Here is a 15351-nt window from a genome sequence, read left to right as displayed (position 1 = left end):
TTTAACTGGGATGATTGTGTTGAATGCAGATTTATAATCAACAAAAAGGACTCTGACATAAGTTTTAGGGGCTTCAAGATGTTGCAAGATTGAATGAATACACAGAGCCACAGCATCATCAACCGACCTATTAGTCCTATAGGCGAATTGGTGGGAATCCAAACTGATTTTACTGATTAAATACCTAAGCACCAATCGCTCAAAGATTTTCATAACAACTGAAGTTAGGGCCACTGGTCTGTAATCATCTAAACAACTGCTTTAAAACATACTGGAACTCTGCATACTCTTAATGACCACTTGAATATATCAGTGAATATTATTATTATTATGAAAATGTTTTTTTTTTGCAGATTGATTTACTACAAATACAAGAACTTTGTTTTTGTTACCACGGAGGGCCGGTGGTATATGAAATTTCCCGGTAGATTTTTTGGTCCCACACCAAAAAAAAATAACTGGCTACAGCCTTGTTTTTCAGAAAAACTGATATGTGAACTTACCATGTTTCCTAAATATCTATGAATGAATTGTAGTATGTTTTTTATTTAGTACAGTCAAAAACCTACATACAGCTCATTTAAGTCTGTGTGTGGACATTATATATATTTTTCTATTATTTTAAAATTAAACGTTGTAAGTAACGGTTAACATTAGTCAATGCATAACGAACTATTTTATAAACAAGTGCATTGCTTGGTGTTAACTAATATCAAGAAAAAATAATAAATGCTGAAAAACTATATTGCTTATTGTTAGTTCTACTTTGCTAATGCATTTACTAAACTTTTTGTAATGCATTACCCTAAAGCATATGGTGGTAAAAATGTTCCCTGTAATTCTTTTGGTGGCTTACAAAGCAGTTTGTGGGACATTGTGTTCATTATGGTCATAAAAAGAACATTTGGAGTGTTTACAAAAGTCAGTAAAAAATGTTTTCTAATGCAAGTTCCCAAGGCAGTTTTGTCTCTCACTATTAAGCTAGTAGGATGCACTGCTGCATGTTTGGCTGTAAGGACAGTCTTTACAGCTCACTTGATGTGAAAACCACACAAGCCCACTCAAATAGTTAAAGGGCACATCTAAAATGCAAAAAGGGGATTAATGACAAACACACACACACACACACACACACACACACACACACACACACACACACACACATACACACACACACAAATACATTTACATTTATACAAAGGCTATCTATTAATGTTTAGTGTGAATTATAACATAAAATGTAATAAAGGTTAACACTAATTAATTGAACCCGCTGACATGGTGGACAAAATGATTATAATAGAATTTGTGTCCATTTAATTCAATCCATCTGAGCTACAGGAACAGACTGGATGAACAGTACCCACATCTCCATCTACTGCATAATATAATCCAGTTGTATCAATGTTTGAGTTTTGTCAGGTCTCTTGTCATATTGCACACAGAACGAATAAGATTTATTTATAAAACAATCTGCAACCGTTGTGGGTTAGGATGCGTTATATTTTTTGACATTATCTATCACACTATCTGTAGGTGGTCTAAATGTCAAGCTCAAAGTATCTGAACATCAGGCTTTGATGTGAAGCAATGATAGGTAACCTCATAAACACCATCACGCAAATGTAGAGATAGTGGAGCAAGATATCAATGACATGCTGCACATTCATTCCTGTGTGTGACTGATAACAGTCATGAAGCATATCACAGCAAAACTAAGAATATACTTCGCATCTACTCGCATCAGCAGATTAAACTCGAGTGTTCATAATGGATAAGACAGCATAATGATGTTCAACATAAGTGATAACTGATGTGATATATTCCGTTATCAGTCAACCTTACATATATGTATAGAAAACAACTTTTACTCTGCTGAATATATACATTTTAATTGTGCACATGAATGCATGTAGTCTATAACGCTACACCCAGCTCGTCTTCTGTGCTTCTTCTTTGTGGGGTAATTATGTATTTGTTTTTTAAGCAAACCAAGCAATGATTATGTAAATAAGTATGTTGCAATTTTCCCCAAGGGGCAGCCAGCACAAGACTGGAGCCCACATGGCAAATGCTAAACACCACCCACAGCCGGGCCAGCGGGTCTATCTGGCTGTGGCAGGGCCTCCTACAGGGGGTGGGGGATATCACAGCCGTGCAGATCTCTCCCTCCACCCTCCTCACTCCACGGGGAGGCTTCAAACCTAATCAAAAGCTTTTCAGTGCTCTCACACCCACGGTCACTCTGCACAGATAGACAAAACTAGAGACAGTTTGTGCTCATTGCTGTATGTGCAATCTTCCCCACAGACATGTCCATCTGAGGAAGGCCATTGTGCATATTAAAATGCTTGTGTTGTGTAATTTTATTTTAGACCCTAGAGGTCGAATTTGTAGTGGTACTTTATCAATGTACACATTAAAACTGTATTAAAACTATTTTAAAAGTTTTTTTTGCTTCCTAAGTAAATCTGACCATGTCCATGTTTTTTACAAACTTCAAATAGAGGATTTAAGGAAATCTAAAAAACAAAAAACACCCTTACATTGTGAATTCTGAAGAGGCAGAGAGCCACAACGTGAGCACACCATTTGGCTCCTGCTCCACAGGTGCAGCTGCAGGAAGTGATGCGGCAGCGGTCAAACATTACGGCCACATTGTAGGCTCCTTTTGATTGGCCAGCCTGGGGTGACACTACTGTGGCACTGAGGTGGAAACCTGTAAAAAAAAAAAAACAGTCAGTTTGTATTAAAGGGCTCATTTTCCAGCTCCCCTAGAGTTAAAGGTTCTCTAAGCGAATCTGTGTGTTGATTTTTGAAATGTGTTTTTTTAAACAAACTGAGCGTAGTTAACTCCTCCCCCTCCCTTCCGTGCTTTCATGAACGCGCCCAAACCCAACCCCCAAATCCTTCTTAGCGTTTATTTGTTAGAACACTTTGTTATGATTTCTGGTGTAGGTTTGGCCAGTTTGTTGTTATTGCAGTTTGTGGAGGCTGGGCTGTCTACAGAGATCGCGTTTTTTTACAGTTTGATCAGCGGACAGGAAGCAAGCAGATAGTGAGATGTTTGCTGTATGTAACAAAAAATGTTTTATGGTCTAAAACACGTGAATTCGCTTAGAGAACCTTTAAACAATTGATTATTACCGTTTTGGAATCCATTCAGCCGATGTCCGGGTCTGGCGGAACTACTTTTAGCACAGCTCAGCATAATCCATTGAATCTGACTAGACCACTTAGCATCGAGCTCAAAAATGACCAGAGTTTCAATATTTTTCCTTTTTTTAACCTGACAATTGAAAGTTACCTAGGGGACTATTTCCAGGCGCTGCCTGAAAATGCAACTGCTGCAGCCATGGTACGGCAGCAAAGTCCTTGATTATTACGCTGGATTGAGAGTATAGTTCCTAGCCATATCTGCCTAGAAAATCGCAACTTTTAATTTTCCATCTGTCTTAGTACACGATGTAACTACAGAAGAGTTTAAATATAAATAGAAAAAATACAGAACCACTTTGGTAATTTCTGAGCGTGATGCTAATAGTCTAATCAGATTCAATGGATTGTGCTAAGCTATGCTAAAGTGGTACCGCCAGACCTGGAGATCGGCTGAAAGGATTCCAAAACGGTAAAAATCTAAATGTTTAACTCTAGGGGAGCTGAAAAATTAGCCTATTTTTTATTAAAGTGAAGTGTCCCTTTAACATTTTGATCACATTTCTTTGGGTGATACAAAGAGATTTGTAAAAATAGTTAGGCAACATTAATGTCAAAAAAGCTAAGGGAGTTTGCTGACTGCTCTAAGGTAAGATGAATAATAAAATGTCTTACACTGTACACAAGCCATACAGGAAATGAAAAACATCTGAGACGGAGAGAGCAAGTCCAAAAAGTGTGTGTGTGTGTGGACAGTCAAGTGTAGGGGGTTGGCCAAAAGCTTTTACCCACTGGACAACGGCCAGTGCTTTTCTGGCCAGCAGGAGCAAAGGTGGGGGCAGCGGGTGGTTTCAGCTTATAACTGCGGTTCCAAATTCAACGGGCCAAACTTCACTACACAGCCTGTGTTTTTACTTCAGTATACCTGACTGTGCCAAAAGCACCACTTTAGTTCTTTATTCTTGACCCACATTTTCCTGTCAGCTGTCTGCACTAAAACAAAACCCCACAGAATGAAATAATAATTCCTGACTACCTTTGTATTAAAAGTGTCTTTTTTACATTTGTTCATTTGCTAGCTCAGCCAACAAGCATATAATGAAGACATCACAGGGCTGTAACTATCTCCTGGTTCTACTAAATCTGTCCCAGCATGCAATGGAACAGGCCAATAAGTCTGTAGCACCAACCAGGACATTTGGACAAGTCGTTAAAGCCTGAACTTTAGTCTTTTTTGGCTTGCATTCTTACTACAAGGTTAACCAAAGTGCAAAGGGTAAAGTTTTGGATCAACTTCCCTAGATGCAGCTGGTCTGTGTCCAAACATTCTGGCTCCATTCTGGTAAAGTGACACAGAATGTTTGATTCTGAGAATGTTGGCCTTCAGGGTCAGTTAGGAGGTCTGTGGGAGGTCACTGATTCGCCAAGGCAAGCTGTGAGTAAAACTCACAAAAATAAGAGGAACCAAAAGTGGTTCAAATGTGGTCAAGACATAACCAGAAACCAAGAAATCTGCTTCAGAGAAAATAATTGGATTTTTCCTGAGAGGTACGATCTCTTTAAACAGCAAAAAAGTGATACTATACAAAGTATGATGAACTTTACTGTATTTCTAAATAACTCAAAAATGAAAAACAGGAAATGTACAATAATAGTGTTGGGCGATATGCCATTTTTAAGATCGTACTATCGTCAGCCTGTGAGATCGCTGATACACGATGGGGGTGGGGCAATAGTTTATTTATTTATTTGTTAATTTTTTACTCATTTATGACAAGTTACTTTAATGTTGGACAAAAAGGTGCTATAAGGAGCGCACACGTTCAAGAGTCCAAGACGCACGCATTACGTTCAGGCGCGTGCGAGAAGGAATCCGTGCAAGTTACAAGCTATCTCACGCAAAGTGAAGCTCACAAACCCTCTCATGCGAGAAAAATCATGCAATGAGCATGTAAATATATTACTATAATAATAATAATAATAATAATAATAACAACTATCGTCAACTATCGTCATAAAGGCCGCTATCGGTATATGTCTGACAATAGTTATTTATTTATTTGTTCATTTTTTACTCATTTATGACAAGTTACTTTAATGTTGGACAAAAAGGTGCTATAATGAATCCATGCGCACACGTTTAAGAGTCCAAGACGCGCGCATTATGTTCAGGCGCGTGCGAGAAGGAATCCGTGCAAGTTACAAGCTATCTCGCGCAAAATGAAGCTCACAAACCCTCTCGTGCGAGAAAAAGCATGCAATGAGCATGTTAATATATTACTATAATGATAATAATAATAATAATAAGAAGAAGAACTATTGCCAACTTTCGTCATAAAGGCTGCTATCTCATGCCTAATACAGTTTAAAGCTGAAATACACAACTTACTGAGTAAGTGCATAAAAATTCTGGGTTAGACCTGTCTCCTTACCCATTCTGCAGCTGTAAGCCTAAAATAATGCTTTATAATTTCAGTTGCTGGGTTTGACAAGCCACGTGAAGATGCAATTTTATGCTTCAAACAAAGACGACGAAACAGACAGAGTTACAAATTGCACCTTCAAAGGAATGGTTTACCCAAAAATGAAAATCATTTCATCATTTATTCACCCTCATGTTGTACTAAACCTGTATAGGTTTCTTTATTCTGCTGAACACAAAAGAAGATATTTGGATAAAAGATGGTAACCATACAGTTGACGGTACCCACTGACTGTTTATAAAGTCTAAAGTCAATGGGTACCGTCAAATATGTGCTTAGTATTTTTCAAAATATCTAAACAATCTTGGTACAACATGAAGGTGAGTAAATGATGACAGGATTTTCATTTTCAGTGAACTCCCTTTAAGACAGCGGTCTCCAATTTGAAAGTGTCACTGTCCTTAGTGGGTTAGTTCCAACTGTAATCGAACATCCAGGGCTTGAGAGAATGTTTTCGCCATGTAAAAAGTTGGTAAGTAATTTACATACTCGAATTTACATAATGTGAATGCAGGCTGCTGGAGGGTGTTTGTGAATTCTGGGTCAGGCTAGGGCCAGCTGCATCATGATATTCCAACAACAGCATTCAAACTACTCACACATACCCTCAAACCTTATGTGCCATGCCCCTGATTCTTCCTCAGGCCATAGACACATTTGGAGCAAATCATTTGGAGTCCAAACTTGAGCATTGACGACAGGTGGGTAAACTGTTTATTTAGTCTCTGCACAACAAGGAACGAGTTTAAAAGATTGATGATAATGGATTCAATGCAGCAGAGCAAATGACCTCAAGGGACTTTCAGAACAGATCTGTCGGATATATGCAGCACTCATTGTGTCCAAATGATGCGTGTTGGCCACTTTTGGTGGATGTGTGTGGGATGTCTATGGTTTCTCACCTATCTGCAGAGGATCTTTCACAGCTCTCATCCTGTAGAGCTGCTCACCACGCTGAAACTCATCAGGGCTGCCGTTGGCCAGACACGAGTATAATCTGCAAAGACAAGAAAAAGAGGGAGATAAAGAAGCCGTTAATACATCTAACATCTTGCGGTAATATATTTTGGCAATGCATTACACAAAGCTGTTTAAAGGTCTCTGGGGTTTCACCTGATGTCCTCCTCGTTCTCTGGGAAGCTCCAGTATGCGATCCGTAATTGCAGCTGCTCGGGAACAGGTGGATAGACCTTTTCCACCACCTCAAATGGAATATGGAAAGCCACCTGCTTGGCTGACAGCTCCACCAGAGGGATGACTTGTCCATCTATAAGTGACATAAAATACAGTCTTTGAGCACAACACGGTTTTTTATTTTTGCAGCTTCATGTATACTACAATACATGTCAAGCTTAGCTTATTTGGTAGGTTTAACGTTCAAATCAAACGTGTAGATATTTGTTTGGCACAGCCTGATCTATGCTTACCTGTCACATACACTTCCAAGCCACGTTATGTTATATAATTAAAGCTATTCAAAGAATCACAGGCAACTAGTTTATATAATATTTACAAAAATGGCTGCAGTTTAGAATAAACCTTTCGAATAACTTGGAACAGGACTGAGAGCAAAAGTGCGTAGAGGAGGGTGGTTACAGTATCCTGCAGGGTGCTGGATTCAAGTCACCAATTTCCTCCAACAAAAGATAAGAGTAGCCAAGCTGCAAGCATGAAAAACACTTACACTAAAAGCCACTCCCTTTGAGAGCAGACTTTTTTGTGCCTAAAGCCTAAAGTGAATTCAGCCACAGGTTCTAGAGGTAACTTTTCTTTACAGAAGAATAATTCAAGACCTGAAGATAAATCCTGATAGAGAAACCTGAGGGATGGGCAGGTCGTGTCATGTGGCGACAGTCCTCCTAATTCTACAAATTCTTCAAATGAGCCATAGGGCTTTCTCCACACATAACTACTGTAAAAGATATTACCGTGGTCCATCTGAAATGAAAACCAACATCAGGAGGTCATTATTATAACAGAGCTTAAGGCAACAGCACTGTAATCCACTGCTGCACGCAGTCACCCTAGAGCTAGAGCTCACATTTCATCCACTGAGACGTTACACTAAAACCTCACTCCATACTTAAACACAACACTTACACACTAACACACTACAAAAGCAACCTGGTGAGCTCATTGAAAAAGATCAGTGTCGAATTCATCGGGTTTAAAGATTTGAATACTGCTAAAATAAAGTTTGCATAGATTTATGTTGTAAAAATCAGCAAGGTTGTCATTTACCACAGGGTTACTCTAACCTAGTTTACAGTAAATATTTGCACAAACTTTAAACTTTTTTAAATGTTGATTAAAAAAAACTATTGTGAAAAAACGAATTAACCCTTGTGGGTTGTTGAGGCCATTTTTGGTTTTTATGTCTTAATTTGGCCACAACTTTTTCTGTGTTTCAGAAAATGGAATGATTTTTGGTGACAAATCTTATATTTACACAAATTTTGAGAAAATGCTTTGAAATTTTTCAAAAACTCAACAATATACCGTGGGCAAATTTACTACCCTTTCGAGTTGGTAGTGTACAAAAAGCCACTAAATTAAACGGCTGTAAAAATGTATCAGATGAATATTTTTTCCATTTTTTTTCATAAATCTGTTAATCACCATCAGTACTGATCAAAACTACCAAATGCTTAAAATAATTCCATGATATTAACTCTTTAATTGCCAAGTTCATAAGTGGTGTCACTGATTTGATGAAAAAAACACACAAAATTACAGATTTTCAATATAAAAAGTGACTGTGGACTGGAATTTTTAAAACCTTTTTAGCAGTCTTGGGCTTGCCAAAGATTGGTAAAAACATTGGCTTTGATGCATTTTTAGTTTTTGTGCAGCATCAGTTTTTATTTTTTTCTTCCCAATTAGTTGTTTGTGGCTTTTTTGCCCCGTTGACTTCCATAACAAAAATTTTTGATTGCAAAGCCATGACACTATATAATCATGCATTCTTGGTTGTTGGCAGTTTTTCCTTTTGCTAAGAGGTAAAATTTGTAACTTTTACTGTTAACTCTACTACAGACGGTTTCAGCAGTAACAACATAAACAAGCGGCTGTCGTGGTCCGCACATAACTTCCGGTAAACTCCGCTAAGAATAAATAACAAAAAAGTTCTTTAAACATAGTTTATTTATATAACAAGCAAAAAACAAAACAACATAGATTAACTAGGAAACTAAAACATTTGTTATTTTCGATGAGGCATTTGTTCAAGAGATCAGTTTAGCAACTAGTTAGACCATTAAAAAAACAAATCCGGAAGTAAAGTTCAGATTCAGACGTGTATCGCATCACCGCACGTGCGCCCGATGAAACCGTCTATACTGTTCTCAATATTAGGACAGGGCCCAGCTATGACACGCAGCTCCAGGAAATGGCTTAAGGATATATTTATATTGCTGTTCTTTAAACCTTTTCAGGTATTTTCATGATAATAAAGAATATGTATAATGATTATGTTTGACGAGTGTTGCTTTTTCAAATGCATGTTATAAACGACTCAAACTAACAGTGATTTCAGATTGATAAGGACTTACTGATCAAAAGCTGTAGTACAGCTGTGAATATCAGCTGTGCGATTCAGAATAGTTATCGGCCACATATTATTAATTAGAGTATATCAACATTTATTGGTGCACCCCTACTATTTAACAAATTTGATCTCTTGAGATCAGTCATTCCACAAACAATGGCGATGGATGTGTTCGACCTCATACAGCGGCATACAGACGGCATGCGGATGATTACTTTCGAATCGCTTTCGCTGTATTTTGATGACATGCCTAGTCGGATCTTGAGATGCTGCATGAAGTCGACCATACCTCTTCTGTCTTGTCCTCCAACCAAACATACCACACCATACTTAAAGAATGATCATGATTTTTACGCATGTCAGGGGTGTTTCCATCGCATTTCCATCTCCGTTTTGCAACACATTTCTAGCCTGAAAAACCATCTCAAGCGTTAAAATGTATTTTTTGGGATGCATTTTAGTTATTGCTAAATTGACATTGGGTGTGTTTGTAAATTCGCCAATTCAATTTGAACAATTAAAGGGTAATGGATTTAAACTTAAATTATGTATTGTCATTGGCTAAGCCTACATCAATTATTCCTAATCAAGTAGTGCAACTGTCTCTAAAAACGCTGTATACTGGCTACATAGTAATAATAATTCTAAAAAAATGGATGCAAAACTACTGACAACCTGACACATTTTACTAGCATTCGTCCTTTTGTCTGAACAAGTTTTGGGTGCAAAGCAAAGCATTAAAAATAAAAGGGCATCAAAATGTGTCATGATCAAACAGTAGAACCTCACCGCATCATTATCAGACACCCACATAATCTAAAACCAACAACCGTTTGAAACTCAAAAAGTGAGAGAAATTTAACTTGATGGATTACACAGAGAGATGATAAAAGAATACGTTATAGACCAACAGTGGGAGTCATAGAAACTACACAGGAGACAGGTGACTCATTTAAGTATAGCCAACAAACAGCTGCTCAGCAACAATACATGTGTGTTACCCCAATGAATCAGGTGGCAAACTCATAACCAGTCTTGGCTGACTAAACCAGTGACCAACAGGAAAGGAGTTTACACAGGCTACTAGACAGCTTTGTGTTTTGTTAGCAAGTGAATAGGTGAGACGCTCTCTCATGCACGGTCTGCTGTCCCACTGCTCCAGACCTTACCGCCCGCTGCCCTACAATGAGAGAACAAAGACAACTGGCGTACAAAGTGCTATATAAACAATCACGTCTTGGCTAACGTGCAGTGCAAGAAAGTAAGCTTTGGTCATGTGAAATATCTCTGATTTACTTTTAGTACAGATCTTAATTAAAAGCAGAGAATTTGATATCTCAACGTGGGTTGTGCGAGACCAGCTACATTACGCAGATCGATCAATGTTTTTTAAATATAATTCTTCGTTCAGATATGGTGACCTGCACAAGACAAAGCTCTTTTTACAACCCTCTGCTATACTCCACCCAACCCCCACAACTCTCTCTCTATCTAAACATGACTACCAACAGACAAGACCTTAACTCACGGACCTCTAACAACCCAGAATTGTGTCCTTACTGCTGACAACACTCTCTACACATGCACAGCACATGGGGCCTTTAATGGGAAGGAGTTTCTGTGACATAAAGAGCTTTCAGTAAAGCAAAGTGACTGACCAGATGAATGGTCTCCAACTCAACTCTACTGCAAAAGTTCTGCTGCATCCAAGATTTAGTCACAATGTAAGTTATTACTGTAACAGGATGTTCCCACAATTATAACACAGTAGTGTACATCAACATTTAGGCATTTGGCAGATATTTATCACTATTTAAGACTTACAGTGCAATCAAGGTATACACTTTTTCAATAAGAGTGTTCTACGGGAATCGAACCCACCCGTTTTTGCACTGCTATATCATGCTCTTCCAATTTAACTACAGGGACACCAATTTTTTTAGCTTTGTCATCACTAAACAGTTGGTTAACAGCTTTTTAAGGCTAAAGTAGGGATGTATGCCATCATACATAACCAATATACCATTAATATTTATTAGTGGATTTTTGATCCATTTAAACAAGGGATAGATCGATTTATCGGCCTATAATCGGTAGGCTATTGAATATTCAGGGTGCCCACACCTAATTCAAAGACCTTTCAAGGACTTTCCAGGTCCAATACCCTCAAAATCAAAGACTAAATGTGGGGACACATTTCAAGTGAGAGCAAGGTTACATTGCGTTACCTTTAAAGATACATTGTTACAGTTCTGTTTTGTGAGAACTCGCGCTGCGTCACTGCAGTGACACTTTGGGGATGCCTCCAAGGGTAAGTGCGTCTGAATGTGTATATCAAATTCAACCAATGGTGAGGCCTAATGACAAAGACAGAGTGACACAGGAGCCAGGAAGTATATCGCTATCTGAAATATTGCCAAAGACGCCGTTACAGTGACGCAGGAAGTATGGCAAGGGAGACGCAGCACCTTGTTCCCTTCTCAGGGAACTGTGCAACCAGAGATGTTTTCATTTGTCAAACACAAATGAACAATGCAAAAAATCATTTTGGTATGAATCAACATTCGCATACAGAAGATATAAGCATTTAAGGTGAATAGTTTAGCATGTGTGCTTAAAAAGTCTAGAATTTTTAATATTATCCTACACTACACAGGGAATAATATGGATTTTTGATGCATAAAATAGATTCAAGCACTTTAAATGACCTGTATCTATGTATGAATATTTTCAAAAACTTCCCAAGGCCTTGAATTTTTCCTCCCCAGATTCACAAACTTTCAAGGATCCCAAGGACCTGTGGGAACCTGGATATTGGGGGATTGTTAAAAAAGCTGATGATCAGGGCAGATTATAGGATTAGAAATCCACTTCTAGGATTTTAGAACTTAATAATTATGCTAAACTATCGGTATCTGTGTCATTCCAAGTAATCGAATAACACTATTGGCACTGAAATTATGTATTGTGCAACCCTAATTTAAAACTACTGGCATATATTGTTTGAATAAAGCACATATAACAGCATTTATGTCAGTTTAGTGAGAAAAAAGCAGTGAAACACTATTTACAAGTAGCAAACTTGATAAAGTTAAATTACTGGAATTACTTGTACATTTTTATATATGCATTTGGCAGATGCTTTTATCCAAAGCGACTTACAGTGCATTGCAAGCTATACATTTTTTTATAAGTATTGGTGTTCCCTGGGTTCGAACCCATGATCTTTTGCACTGTAAACAGTAAACACAATGCTTTACCATTAGGCTATACAGGAACATACATGTGCGTAGGAAAGACATATTAAATGTTCAAATATGAATTCAAGTTGTCAATAAGAAATATTTGATTCCTCTGAATGTTGTCTTGTTAAAGTAAAGTGATTGTTAATGACAAAAGTTAAAATAAAAGTAAGGAAGTGACAAAAAACCTATCTGTGCATCCTTAGTCTCAAACAGGTCTATTCATGAAGGGTGAAACAGTTGACTTGGTAGTTTTGTTCATGGACAAGTCACGTGACAGTGTTTTCCATAAGTTAAGAATACACTGTAAGGTCAAAAGGTGTAGCCAAGGCATGGTGTGATGATCACATTACAATGACAGCACACAAATAAACTTTCATTACCTTTAATCTTCACAGTGGGTGAATTTGGACCAGCAGACTGCTTCCTCCATCCCCTCCAGTTCTGGCAGAGACTTTCAGCCTCTGATATGAATGAGCAAAGGGAGTCCTCCTCAAACCGGTCCGAGTCTTCAAAGGAGAACCTCTCTCCGTCTTCCCACTCAGCGAACATCAGTTCCATCACATCAGCCGCGTGCACTTTCTGGAGAACAGAGCACTTCGACTACACGTAGCTCGTGGCTTTTGTTGTTTTGAAAGACTGACACTCGCACCGGGGCGAGTTACAGCTGGGGGAGGGGAAACGCACCCTCAACCAAAACACAGCAAGGAGCTCTGCGAAGTCTCAAGAAAACCCACAATGTCTGTTAATCGACGAAATATATTTACGGTGTCAAAATTGAGCACGTCATCGCGGTCACGTTAAAGCGCCAACGTCCACTAACGTGGAGTTAATCCATGGTTTTATTAACGTGCTTAGTTGCTGCAGATGGTCGGGGTCTAGTTTTTAATAAACAACCCAAGTGATACAACACATTGTTGGAAGAATCAAACAAGTAGCTTTGAAATAAACGATTTGTTACATAAAGTGTGACAGAAAGTTGGATTTAACAAACTTGAGATGTTTTGGTTTGACCTTAGACCTCGGTTTAAACCCTCTGTCGCCTTGGTTACCGATAAAATGGTAACATAAATAGGCCTTTCTCAAAGCTGATTTAACTCTCTAGCTGTCTGTAGACGGTATTATATTGCTTTTCTTCAGTTTACAAACTAAGTTACACAGCAATTGTGTCACCTGACAGCATGCAATGTAGTTCCACACTTAAATCTAATTAGGTGCTAGTAAGGTGTTGTCATTTTCAAAAGCAAAACTTAAGTACTTTTTCCTCAAATTTTAATTGAATCTCCTCTCTCAGTCTATCCTATCAGCTGAGTCCCACAACGGCCCCACGGCTAACAAAATAAGGAAACAATGAAAGAAAAAGGTGAACCCATTGACCCTCCGTGGGGTTATTTCGGTTAAATAATGCCAGATCACAAGAGTCAAACCATTGTAACTCAAAACAGCTCCGGTACTCGTATTTTAATTCGACCCCGTTGCTCGAGGTACTTGCTAACTCTGAGAGGCTAGTCGGTTAGCATGCTAGCTTTCCGGCTAGCCCGAAATAAAAAAAACCTTTAGAGTCCTGCGTTCAAAAAACATAAATACCTGACAACACTTACTGACACGACGTGTGCTATGTCCTTACATACAGCCAGACGGAATAACACTGTTTTATTAATTTGGCACGAAAACCTTGGTCCTTAACCCGAGACTTTTAAAGCCACTGGTAAGCAAAACAAACGACTGTCCAGTGTTTTTATCGCAGTGTTGTGTCCCAATGTCGCTTAACAGTTAAACCAAATGACCAAACTGCAGATCGGACCCCTGGACCAGGCCATACGTCCATGCACGGTAAACATGTTTAATTTTCTTTATGCCCCATCTAGCTGCCTCTTCAATCTATTTATACTCCTTTGTATGTAAAAGCTTGTCATCCGCTCGTGTTGATGTGCCACCGGCCGGTTCTTTTCTAGTCCCCTATTTCTCAGTTCCTCTCTCTTTTTCCACGACAAACTCCGGGGAGCCACTGCTCTCTGGATCCAAAATGTCTTTTTAAGCCGACAATTTGAAGTCAAGATCCCCTGTTCTCTCCCTCTGTGTCCTGCCCCCCTCCTCTCGTCGGCTCGGTAGGATGAAGACGGCTCTCCAGCATCAGCTGATCCGCACTTCCGCTCAGACAATAGTCTGTCTTTTTAAAATATTTTGTTTTTGCCCAATGAATCATGCTTTTATTGGCTGATATTAAAGTACTTGCATTTTAATAATGCAAATATCTGACTTAGGAACTTACCCAAATGTTAATAATTTAATGTGCAACAGATTGAAATAGGTGTACATTGTTTGATTTGTGATGTTCTGCTGTAAATATCAGGAAGACATAATTTATTTTATTTTATGTAATAATAAGTGTATTGGTAAGCTATAACACCATTTTTGTCGTAATTTTACCATTAAAAAAGTTGGAATTCGATTTAAAATTGTATTACATGTTTTAATGTAGCTAGTGTGGCCAATGAAGACAAATTGTGAAAATGCAATACAAACACAATGTTGGAGACAAATGGTTAATATTTTGATGCTTTAACATGATACTATGCATTAATTTTTGCTTTCACGTCATCATTTCCAATACATGAACAATCAATAATGTCAGGTAATTAATATGATATGTTATAGAGATAGCTTGCTGACTAAACATTTTCACAATTTTGCTAAAAGCATTAAATCAGTATGACTGCTCACAACCTTCACGTTAACAGTACAGTCATAACACAAGCATCTAAACAAAAATTGTTATGGCATGGATTTCGAAGACTTGTTTAGCAATATGGTTTTATGTAACAATGAAACAATTTCATCATTTCGCTTTTTCGTCATTGCTTTGTCTTAATTTCTGAAATTCGTAACACAAACTGTAATAAAACAGCAGACTACACTGCTG

General features: G+C 38.2%; 1 protein-coding gene across 2 annotated transcripts in view; it reads right to left on the bottom strand.

Moving 5' to 3' along the window:
* Positions 1-14567, bottom strand: part of zswim8 (zinc finger, SWIM-type containing 8) — a 54398-nt gene extending 39831 nt beyond the window's left edge. For both annotated transcript variants that reach the window (XM_055169359.2, XM_055169361.2), the window contains exons 1-4: positions 12812-14567; positions 6753-6906; positions 6542-6636; positions 2547-2719 (exon numbers count right to left, since the gene is read on the bottom strand). In XM_055169359.2, the coding sequence (XP_055025334.2) occupies positions 2547-2719; positions 6542-6636; positions 6753-6906; positions 12812-12989 (600 nt within the window). In that variant the 5' untranslated portion in view covers positions 12990-14567. The remainder of the gene's footprint in view (positions 1-2546; positions 2720-6541; positions 6637-6752; positions 6907-12811) is intronic.
* Positions 14568-15351: the final 784 nt, after the last annotated feature.

Source organism: Misgurnus anguillicaudatus, chromosome 11, assembly GCF_027580225.2.
Source record: "Misgurnus anguillicaudatus chromosome 11, ASM2758022v2, whole genome shotgun sequence".
Taxonomy (NCBI): domain Eukaryota; kingdom Metazoa; phylum Chordata; class Actinopteri; order Cypriniformes; family Cobitidae; genus Misgurnus; species Misgurnus anguillicaudatus.
Note: the sequence above shows the minus strand (reverse complement) of the source record. Positions and strands in the feature narration are given on the sequence as shown.